This window comes from Nyctereutes procyonoides, unplaced genomic scaffold (genome assembly GCF_905146905.1).
Source record: "Nyctereutes procyonoides isolate TBG_1078 unplaced genomic scaffold, NYPRO_anot_genome, whole genome shotgun sequence".
NCBI lineage: Eukaryota > Metazoa > Chordata > Mammalia > Carnivora > Canidae > Nyctereutes > Nyctereutes procyonoides.
Window position 1 is genome coordinate 53,442,297 of NW_026575020.1, and position 11,385 is coordinate 53,453,681.

Genomic DNA, 11,385 nt, shown 5'->3' on the forward strand with positions numbered 1-11,385 from the left:
GCAGTCCGCCCAGGTGCAAACCGGACTAAATTGTGTCCTCATAATACGGCGCGGGGACCTGAGTTAGGCCCCTGCGCGCGGACGGGGTTTCTGAAAGCACGGCTGGGAGGCGTCAGGCAGTGACGCGGGCGGCCCGCGGCGGGGGGCCTGGGGCCGGGGGCCTGGGGCCGTGGCCGGGGGGCGCGGGGGCTTCCGGAACGCCGCACCTGGCCAGGTGAGGACGCCGCTCGGGGCGGGCGCGGCAGGTCGGGCTGTGTCCTGCGGCCCACGGCCCGTGTCGGGGTGGGGGCGGGGCGGGGTGCTTCCCGGGGGACGGGGACTCGGTCGGGGGGCGGGCGAGCCCTTCCGGCGTCCGTGCGGCTCCGGCGGTCCCCGCCCCCTCGGGGGAAGCGGCGGCTCGGCTTCCGGAAACGGTGAGGGAGCGGGGCGCGGGGCGGGGCGGGGCGGGGACCGCGGGGGGGGGCGGGGCGGGGGCCGGGGAGCAGGGCGGGGCTGGGATGGGGAGTGGGGCGGGGAGCGGGGCGGGGAGCGGGGCGGGCCGGGGACCGGCTGGGTGGAGGGAAGGGGGCCCGCCGGGTAGGAGGGCGGGGCTGGAACCGCAGCTGGGGGGGTGGGGGGCGGGGCTGGGGACGGGGCCGGGGGGGGGGGGAGAAGAAGGGCGGGCCGGGGACCACGGCTGCGGAGGGCGGGGATGGGGAGGGGACGGGGAGAAGGGTGGGCGGGTGGGCGGGGGACCGCGGCTGGGGGGGCATGGGGGCGGGGAGGGGGAGGGGCGGCTGGCTGGCGTCCTCCGGGCCCTGCCCCAGGCAGGCGGGCGCGGCTTTAACTGTTTGCGTCCCGGAGCACCGATTCCGTGCCGCGCCGCGCCCCTTCGCTGGCTGTGCAGCCGAGTCCCTTTTCTGATGGTGTCTGTGCAGGGCCGATCGTTGAAACCCAGCCCTGCCCGACTGGGGAACTGCGACCGTGAGGCATGCAGATCCTAGAGAAACGACCAGAGAATAGCATTCTCGTGCAGAAGCTCCAGTAGGAAAGTGGTCCGTCCCCCCACGGTAAGACGCAAGCACGTGAGGGTGCAGGACCTTTCCAGTAGGCTTCAGTTGTGCACATTTTTTAAGTCAGCGGCCCGTTGATTATATCGTGAAGGGGGGGTACTTCCAAAGGAAGAATAATTACAAGGTTGTTTTTGTTTTTGTTTTGGCGGGGAACAGCCTTGTTTTGCCCAAGTTCATAGAGGATCCTAAATGGGTTGGCCAGGATTGTCTGTGTTGTTTATAAGTGGTTTCCACCTCACTTCCTCCCGTATTTAGTGATCAAAATGTATTCACAGGCATAGTCCTCTGTGGTGATAGCGTCTGCGTGTTTGCATCTAGAGAAGGAATCCTTTCCACCGCTGTCCTGTGCCAGGCTCAGTGCTCGAAGAGGGACAAGTGGTACAGGGTATCCATTATTTTTTCATGTTTTTGCGTGGTATGAATATCACAAAGGTTTCAAACCAAACGAATTTGCCCAGGGGTCTATTGCACTGCAAACTATAAAGCAAACAGTAGAGCACTGTGCTCCCCTCCGTGTATGTTATCATTTGTGCATCATGAACCCTTTTACGTGTGCGCAGATGTGTGTATACACATGTTACTCGTAAGGTGTTAGAGCTTCATTTCTCATGCAGAAATGATGGAAGGTCTAATAACCTCTTGTACTACAGTGTAGTGGATCTCCCATGTACCGCTTTGAAAACCGTGACTCTGAGCAACAGCCTTCAGGTCCTGGCCTGAGTTCTTACTGTTCACCATTCTCAGTTGATGTGTTTAGGACTTTTAACAGTTTCTTTATCCTCAGGCAGTAACTAGTTGACTTGCTGTGATCTTAAAGAGCAAACATTTTAATCTGGTATTTTGAAGATTTAATGGTGTATTTATTTATTTGAGGAGAGTGAGCTAGCAGGGGGAGAAGAAGTAGACCCCATTGAACAGGGAATCCTACTAGGGGTTGGATTATGAGCATTATGGACCTGAGCATTATGACCTATGCTGAAGACAGATGCTTAACCAACAACCCCCGAGGCACTCCCTAACTCGTATTTTGGACAACTTTTCCTTCCATTAGCCATTAATTTCTTAGATTTAGGTCTTTTGGCTTTGTTCATCTACTAGTTAGGGATATCGATAAAACCCTTTTGGTTGTTTTTTACTAATGATTGATTCTTGGAAGACTTTAAGAAATGTAAAATGCCAAACGGAAGTAAAGACAAGAATATTTATGTTAAAACCAACTGTGTTTTCTGTTTTCTATCTCTGTAAAAAAAAGTTAAGTCACAACAAATTGTTTAAAACTTCAAGTTCCTTCCAAATGAAAGACACACATAAAAATGAAATGTTAGTATTTTCCAATTATGTGCCCCTCATAATCTTGCATTTACCTTTTTCAGGAATAGGAAAGTGATACTCACCCAGGATGGAAGTGTGTCCTTACTGTAAGAAGCCATTCAAACGATTAAAAGCCCATTTGCCATACTGTAAGATGATAGGGCTAACTGTACCTGCTGATCAGTCCAAGCCAGCTACACGCCCACACACTAAAAAAATGAAAAAAATCGCAGACATCAAGAACACTAAAGAGAGAGAATTAGAGACGGAGAGTAAGAAGAGAAATACTGACTCGGTAAAATACAAACCAGAACAGGCAGTGAAGTCTTTTCCACTACTGGCTGTTGGTTTGGAAAGTAATACAAAGGCAGATAAAGACATTAAGAATACAGTTCAGTGCTCCATCAAAAAGCTAAAAAATACTAAGCCAAAGATTACTTTCCAGGGAGAAACAAAGGCTCAGTTTTATGCATCAGAGAACACCACTCCTAAAACAGAACTTGCCAAAGATTTGCCTGCATCAGGAGAAAGTAGAAGTAATCTTTCAGAAACTGAAACATCTTTACTTCTTGACCCAGTTGAACCTTCTTTGTCAAATCAAGATAGAAAATATTCTTCAGCCTTACCCAATGATGTACCGACCACTTCTACTAATTTAAGGTTGGACAAAATTGATCCCCCAAGACAGAAGCTTCTAGTAGATTTATTAGATATGCCTATTGGTGATTATCACAGTTCTCCCGTGAATCTCAGTTATGGGGTTGAAAGAACAACGTCATTGTCAAGCAATGAGAGTGTGTCCAAGGCCAGGGACCACCTCTCAGAAGTCTCTACTGACGTTAGAGACTCCAAGACTGAAGAAAACATGGAATCACAAATTCTGAATTTTAAAGTTAGCCCAGTGGGTGACATCCAAGTCAAGGAGACCCAAGAAAAAGGACAGAAGCTTGGAATAGACACACGTGGGAACAAAGGAAATAGAGAGAAAAGCGTATCTGTGCTAGAAATGCAGGAATGGGCTTCTGTGAACGGTGGTGCAGAGAACTTTAGTAGTGGTGATTCAGCCACAGAGAAGAAATGTCAAGATGAAGGTCCGGGTTTACATTTGTTCACTCCAAGAGAGACAGCCTGCAGTGAGCTGCTTTCTGCATCACAGTCCCATAATCAAAGCCTTGCCTCTCTAGCTGTCAGGTTTTTTCAAGAAGAGAAAGCAGAAGCCTGCAGTCCTAACCAAGTCCTCAATGTGAAGGCATTAACAGAGAACAGTGAACGAGCTTCTGTGCAGCACAGATCTGGCTGTGGGCCCCAAGTATCACACCATGGGTGCCAGCAAACCTTACATTCAGTCCTGCCTCACACCTCTTCCAGCCCCTTCACTCAGATGGGCGTTGCTGATAGGAAGACCCTTTCAAGCACCCTGGGGCTGGAGTGGTTTCCAGAGCTCTATCCTGGTTATCTTGGACTAGGAGTGTTGCCAGGGAAGCCCCAGTATTGGAATGCAATGGCCCAGAAGCCTCAGCTCACCAATCCCCAGGGAGAGAGACTGTCTCAAGGTAAACATGCTCATTTACAAGGGCCATCCCGCCCATCCAGACAGCTCTGTGCCTTTTGAATTAATAAGGTTCAGAATACTCCTGCTTTTGCTTATTTAGCTTGATTTTACCTAGGCATTCCAGTAAACCAGACTTAAAATTGTTCTGAAAACATTAATTCTTGCTCCAGAATTAGTATCAGTGATTTATCACGCTCCCTTCCCCTGCACGCACCATTGAAGGCTGGACTAGGCCAGGTCGGCCGGTGACATTGATCTCTTGAGTTTCCGCATCAGGAGGAGGCTTGGCCAGTAGGGCAAGTATTCAGGCTGTCTTGAGAGATTTCGGTAAGGAGTCAAGGAAAGAGATGGGACAGACTGAGTCGCCTCAGAAGGTGTCTGGTGGCTCCTTGGCAGTTCCTGGAATGGGTTAAGTGGCCCCACAGAACCAGGAAGTTCCTGCCATTTCAGGGACTTTTCACTTTTTCCTGCGGGACCTTACCTTTAGTTATTGGACTGCCTCTGTAGTTAGAGTACATGAAGTTTCTTCATTTTCCTCACCAGGAAGCTTTAGGGTTTTTCTTAAAAACCTTTTCTTAAAAGAGGTTTTCTGAAAGCACAGGTCATGCAGCACTCATCTCTTGTGTATGTAGTATTCACTAGTGCTTTTAGTTTAGCTTCAACAGGAGACCCGTAGCAGCTCAGAAAAGCATCACACCTGAGGAACTACTTAATATTTCTTATAGGGATATATATTTCCTCTCCAGTAGATCTTGTGAATTATTACATATTCACTAAACCACAAGTCATCTGGTCTGAAAAGCATTTTCTTTTAGAAGATTTCAAAACAGGAAAGCCTGGGTAGCTCTGCAGTTGAGCATCTGCCTTTGGCTCCGGGTGTGATCGCAGATTTCTGAGATCAAGTCCCACGTCGGGCTCCCTGCATGGAGCCTGCTTCTCCCTCTGCCTGTGTCTGCCTCTCTGAGTCTCATGAATAAATAAAATCTTTAAAAAAAAAAAAAGATTTCAAAACAAATGTTAAGTGAAGAATATTGCTATCTAAAGCTACATCTTCCTCACCTGCTGCAGTGATTGCCAGTTTGCTCCAAACAGACCTACCATCTAGGCCCTCCTTATGAAGTTATAATCTGTTTCAAGGTCAGAGTTAGGCTTTCAAACCCCTTCTCCGTGTTGACATAGAATTACACTGACATTTGTGTTGCTCTTCTGTTTTGAGAATGCTTCCATTTTCTTATTTCGACCTTGCCGCTCTGAGAGGTAGGCAGTGATTTTTATCTCTGCTTTGCAGGTTTGATTAAACAGGCACAGAGAGGATAAGTGGTTGGTTCAAGGTCATGTTGCCAGTAGGTGGTAGGGCTGTAGGTAGAGCACGGTCTCTCCAGACCACATTTCATCCTTTCTATTAGACCGTATTGCAAAAAGTGTGCCATAAGTAGAAACACAGGTGGTGGTTAGATCTGTGTACCTCTTGGTTTGCAGTGGCCCGTGGCGAATCTTTCTGGCAAGTGGAACTTCCTTATTTCCTGTACTATCTTTAATAGCGCTGGGAGTGTCTCTGACACACAAGCTTTTCATTTCAGAAGAAAAGGGGAGGAGACTAACGGTCATGATGACAATATCAGACACTGCTAGGTGTGTTGCATTATTACCTCATTCAACCCTCCTGGCAACTCAGGTGACTGTCACTGAAGTCACAGTCTTGCCCTCTTTACGGGCGAAGAATCTGAGCCCCAGATGTGTTAAGTGACTTGCCCACATTCACACAGTAAGTGGTCAGATAATCTTGAGTAGGCTCCACACACTCTAAGTTGAGTCAGGCACCCCAGGTTCAAAGCTGTTCTGTCCTCTTTTATCGGTTACAGTCTGCAGTACTCTGAGTAATTTGGCAGACTGATAGTTTTGAGGACACCACAGAGTTGGGTTTCAGTAAGTCAGGAACGAGAATTAGGCTTATGGAACTTGGCAGCATTAGCCATCGTGTGAGGTTTAGGGAGAAGGATTTTCACATCCTTACTACCCAAAAAAAGTAGTTTTCCCAGCATTAACAAAAATAGATTTTTAGAAGTTCAAGATTTAAATTACTAGAGACTCAGCAAGTACTAGTGTCAGAAGGGTCCTCAGCAATAAAAATTGGTTTCCTTTCTTCAGAAAAAGCCTTGTGAGCACCTAGGTGGGGGCACTTGGCTGAGTATTGGCCAAATTCAGGTGCCTTGGCTTTCGGGACTCCAGTTGAAGAGATCTAGGTCCTTGGATCCCAAACAATTGACAGTTTCACATAGATGAAAGATTCCTGGACCTCATTCCCAAAGACTGATCCTGAAGCAAAGTCTAATCCCAGGTGGTTGTGTTTTGTTTTGTTTTGTTTTGTTTTGTTTTTTGTTTTAAGATGGTATTTATTCATGAGAGAGGCAGAGGGATGTGAGACTCGATCCCAGGACCCCGGGATCATGCCGAAGGCAAATGCTCAACCACTGAGCCACCCAGCATCCCTAATAATCCTGTCTTCAAACATTTCTTAAGTGTTTCTACAGAGGAGCCAAGTTAGAGTACAGCTGGTGTTGGGGAGGCCACTGGAGGCAGGGGCCTCAGACCCAGGATGAAGGTGTTGGCAAACAAATGGGGGTAGAAAGGTTTGGAAAACACAGTTCATAGAACTACAGAATGCAAAAGTTGGCTGGTGGGACTAGGAGAACAGAAAGTGAAGAAACCTTTATAGGGTCATGGGTTTGGGTGGGTTTGTTTTTTTATTTATTTATTTTAGAACACAAGCGGGAGGGGCAGGGTGAGGAAGAAAGACTCCCCACTAAGCACAGAGGCCCACACAAAGCTTGATCCCACAACCCTGAGCTCACAGCCTGAGCTGAAACCAAGACTTGGGCACTTAACTGACCGTGCTACACAGGTGCCCCGATCGTGGGTTTTTAAAGGCCTTGCTCTCATCATCAAACAGCATTTCCATCAATAAGCTACCCTGGTGAGATGTTTGAGACAGCACACATGGGGAAGGGGCTCAGAGTAGTCGGGATTGGAGCAAAACTGAAGTATGACAAGCCAGGGTGGGGTCTGCTAGTAGCTAAGGAGGTCATGAAAGGGGATGTTTTAAATAAAAGCGCCTGTGACAACAGCCAGAGACATGAGGGGTGAGTCAAATCCCCTGACTGGAATTGCAGTGAGGCCAGAAGGGTGGCAGGCAATGTTAGAGATATAAAGGTAGGGACAGTTCCAGGGTTCCTATTAGTGAAGCCATTGTCACTAGATTAGGGGATGCAAGGACGTCAACACTGGCAGGTCAAGGATAATGTCTAAATGAGATGACAGTGGGTGTTAGCAGTCCTGGGCCCACAGCCAGGCAGAAAGGGTTGTAGGTCAGAACCCAGGGTCCCTGAGTAGCAGGAAGGATGACACTGGAGACACAGAATTTCTGTGGATTCTGGGCTGGCCTCTCCTGGGCCTCGGGCTTTTAATCCCATCTCAGGGCCGGAACTGATGTCATTTAGTCAAGTCTGAACCCTTAGTGAAGGAGGCTGCTGGCAGAAGCAGGAACAGAGTTGAGGGAGGGACCACCCCGTTTCTAGCATGGCAGGGGAAGTGGTTCTACAATTGTAGTTTTCACAAGTGTCTCTTACCACCTTTTTCCATTTTTTTCCGAGAATGGACTATGCCATGCTTTTTTAGAGAGCTTAATCTTCACTTTGCAAAATAATTATCTTCTGTGTAATTTCTTGGAAGCCAGTATGGGTTTTCTCATTGTTACTTAATGTGATGATCATTTGGGTAGCATTTTTACATCCATAGCAACTTTTATTTCATCTGCTGAACCTGTCATAAATACTTGCCTTATTTTATCCTTTATCTTGATGAAGCCAAACAAGACCAGAGAACAGCAACAGTAGAGATTCTCTACCTGTCATTAAAACAGAAAAAAAGGTATAGGAAAGCTATAAATAAATAGCATAAGCCCTCCTTCCTGGCTCTAAGTTTGTTACATGTCGAACGTAAATAAGAAATGTTGGCTGGTCAGTAATAGCACTGGACTAACAGGGCACACATGTTGACTCTGGTACGTGTAGTGACAAGTAGCAGTAGGTACTATAATAGAGAGTCACGCCTTCTGGTAGTATGTTTAGCCAATTGGAGAAAACACAGGCAGTTCATTTCATTAAACATGTACACCTGGATCATCTGTGCACTATATTCATCAGATCAAAAACGTATCCAGGTCCTGATCCCCAGGGGCTCCTTCAACCTTTTGAAGAACCTCTTTTTGACTGGGAATCAACTGCTTTGACTCGGCGCCTTGCTAGCTGCAGCTCCGCAGAGCCAGTAACCCAGCTGTTTAGATACACTTCCTGCAGCCTGGCCCTGGGAACTGCAGGCACGAAGTGTCGGGAAAGAGACTGACTCTAGATGAACATCACAGTGCCTTCTGTTTGGAACCGTAGTTCCTTTGTTGGAAAGAAGCTCGACTGCTCTCAAGAGTTTGGAACCCCCGACCAGACTTACAACCTCCAGCTTGTTTCTGATGAGGCTCTTGGGAGCTGTCCAGAAAGGTGAGCTGGAGTCACGGACTGTTGGGTTGTGTTGCTGGTTCCGAGCATTTGGAAAAGTTTCTCTTACTTTAGCCATGGCTGTGACAGCAAGGCTAAGGAGAAGAAAGAGACAAGTGTAGAGTCTTCCTTCTCTTCTCTTTTTTACCCCGGAATGTGATGTAGTTGAGAACACTAAAGGTAGGAGAACAGCAGCTGCCACTTACGGAACAGAATTCATTTCTGTAATATCCCCCCTGCCACCTACCCTCCCCTCTCCCTTGCCCACCTCGATCCTCCCAAAGCCAGGAGGACTCTGCACAGTTGTATTAGTCTCCTTCCCACTTATGATTTCAGCCAAACTCTCAAAACAAGAGTAACTAAATTTATTAAAATTGAGGTCTTCCAGATTTGAGCTTGTTCATCTGTTTAAAAATTACCTATGTGGTGGTAGGTGGTACATTCTGTGCATTACAAACCCACCGCCCAGGCTAACTAGGAAAACCTGAATAACTGGCAGGTCACGGCCCCTGGTTACAGTTCACCATAGCAACCAGATATGTTTCTTTTTAAACAGGCTGGATCAGGTGCAGCACCACCGTGAGGAGTGGAGTTGGGGGCGTCACCATGCTCTTCATGGGATACTTCGTCCTGTGGTGCGGCTGGAGTTTCCGGCATCTGAGTAATAAGCCTTTTTGATATTTTTAATCTATATCACAGGTCACATCCCATTACAGGGACTTCCGGGGGATTCTCTGAATTGTTTTTTATATTATAGCATTGCATTATCTGACATGCCCAGTGAATGAGGCACTGCCTGAGGCTCTGGGGTTTCTTATTAGAGGTTTTTGTTATAATGACCTTTATAAGACTTGACTACGGTTTACATAATTGCTCCTCTGCTCTGCGTGAGGTTGTCACTGGAGATCTGGTGGTCTTCTGCTTTCTCCTTAAAGTAGTTTGCCTGCCAGATCAGCACCCTTCTTAATTCCTGCCTTAGAACTTTTTAGCATTGAAACCAAACAGCTTTATATCCCAAGAGAGGGGGAGAAACAATACAGCTGTCATTCATGTGTCTAAGGGTCACAGAAGTCTTCATTAACGTTACTTTCACCATCTAAAACACAATTAACACCCTTCTAGTTAGGAGCTTCAGCTTGAGTCAGGTCTTACCAGGAAGAAAACTATCTGGACTTCATTTCTCTTTTAGTTTAAGAAAACTTTTCTCATTTTTTTTTTTTAAGTATTGCCTTATAAAAAATATGCTGTTGTATATAGCAGAATATCAAAAAAGCCTAGTATTTTTTTCAGGTAAAAAAAGTCCAGATGCTTTCTGAAAACTTGCAGTGTGAAAGTACAAGATAACCATTAGTACCAATAAAATTCATAAATGGTTAATAGGATTTCTGGAATACCAGGACTTGGGGTTCCCGGCTGGCTCAGTCGGTGAAGCACATGACTCTCGATCCCAAGGCCATGAGTTCAAGCCCCATGTTGGGCATGAGGCCTACCTAAAATACTAATTTTTTAAAATTAAAAAATAAGACATGACTAACTGGATTTTTGGACTGATTGGATATCTAGTAAGTGGGAAAGCAGGTCAAACAGCAGAAATAGGACTGCTGGGCACCTGGTAGGTATCATGTGACACACCTGTCCGTTTGTGACAAAGAGGGGTTCCTTTCGGATCAGTCCAGCATGAACAGAGACTCCTAAAACCTCAACTGACTTCTTTCCCAGGGATAAGGCTTCCCCCTAAAGGCTTAGCTGTCTGAAAGGGCTCAACTTGGGTGATACCAGAGGTGGTTTTTCACATCTTTGAATTGAAGAAAGGGAAGCAGACATTTCTGGTTGCACCAAAGACTTTATTTCTAAACCTAGAAAACAGAAGGGACCCAGAATGATCTATACAGGCAAAAGGCAGAAACAGTCCTTAGGAGTGGCCCCTTGGATCCTTACACTTCTCTGTTTATCCAAAGAGCTGCAGCGCTGGCGCAAGTGACGACGTGGACACCATGTAAGGAAGCTCGGAGGCTGCGGGGAGCGTGCGGTAGAGGCAGCTGCGGTGCATGTTTAACACTGTAAAATGGTTTGGGGGTTGGGGAAGGAGTGAAAAGAATAAAATTATTGGGATCTAAAACAGTTCTATACGAAGTCAGTTCTTACCACGTGGACAGGTCTCATTCTGTGTGGACATTTCTTTGGCTGGCTCTCAGGAGTGGCACAGTTACTGAAAAGACTTTGCTCTTAAAGGCTGCTGGTGTTCAGGGAGGCATGAAGATTAAATAGAGGTCACTAAAATTTTTTTTAAGTATTTCTTAATTCTGGATCCCTGGGTGGCGCAGCAGTTTGGCGCCTGCCTTTGGCCCAGGGCGCGATCCTGGAGACTCGGGATCGAATCCCACGTCGGGCTCCCGGTGCATGGAGCCTGCTTCTCCCTCTGCCTGTGTCTCTGCCTCTCTCTCTCTCTCTCTCTCTCTCTCTCTCTCTCTCTCTCTGTGACTATCATAAATAAATAAAAATTTAAAAAAAAAAGTATTTCTTAATTCTCAGGAAATACTGAATCTTTTAACTCTTTCTCCCTATAATTCTCCCTATAATCCCTATATTCTCTAAGCTTTGGCATTTTCCTATTCATCCACATGGGATACCAGGCTACATATGTACTGATACATAATAGTATGTGGAGTGGCAGAAAATGGGCTTGCATCAGGGTCTTTGGGGTCCTTGACTAGATCTTGGCAGGCATAAGAAACCAGAAAGTACAGGTAGATTCAGAGTTGCAGGTGAGCCTATGAAAAATCCTTAGTATGTCCTTAAGCTGATTAAAACGAAATGGCACACTGAACAGAATTTTAAATCACTTTTTATACATCTTAAGTGAGTATAATAATGAGCAAATGGTTTCTGTTTCTCATCTCTTCCTGGAAACTTTCAGAATCCC

At 46.7% G+C, this 11,385-nt stretch overlaps 1 protein-coding gene across 8 annotated transcripts; it reads left to right on the forward strand.

Moving 5' to 3' along the window:
• Positions 1-182: 182 nt before the first annotated feature.
• Positions 183-10,581, forward strand: CUNH17orf80 (chromosome unknown C17orf80 homolog). Of its 8 annotated transcripts, none has more exons than XM_055333186.1 (6): positions 183-214; positions 918-1,049; positions 2,426-3,916; positions 8,358-8,465; positions 9,019-9,123; positions 10,421-10,581. In XM_055333186.1, the coding sequence occupies exons 3-6, from the start codon at positions 2,452-2,454 to the stop codon at positions 10,441-10,443; spliced, it is 1,701 nt and encodes a 566-aa protein (XP_055189161.1). In that variant the 5' UTR covers positions 183-214; positions 918-1,049; positions 2,426-2,451; the 3' UTR covers positions 10,444-10,581. The 8 variants fall into 8 exon arrangements, 7 of the variants coding, with proteins under 7 accessions (XP_055189161.1, XP_055189186.1, XP_055189171.1 ...); XM_055333196.1 differs by lacking the exon at positions 183-214 and adding an exon at positions 336-413; XM_055333205.1 differs by lacking the exon at positions 183-214 and adding an exon at positions 1,328-1,437 and having other exon boundaries at positions 795-1,049.
• Positions 10,582-11,385: the final 804 nt, after the last annotated feature.

Coding starts and splice junctions, on each gene's coding strand:
- CUNH17orf80 (XM_055333186.1), top strand. CDS start 2,452: ATGGAAGTGTGTCCTTACTGTAAGAAGCCATTCAAACGATTAAAAGCC. Junction 8,466..9,018: donor CTTGGGAGCTGTCCAGAAAG/GTGAGCTGGAGT, acceptor CTTTTTAAACAG/GCTGGATCAGGTGCAGCACC. Junction 9,124..10,420: donor CTGGAGTTTCCGGCATCTGA/GTAATAAGCCTT, acceptor GTTTATCCAAAG/AGCTGCAGCGCTGGCGCAAG.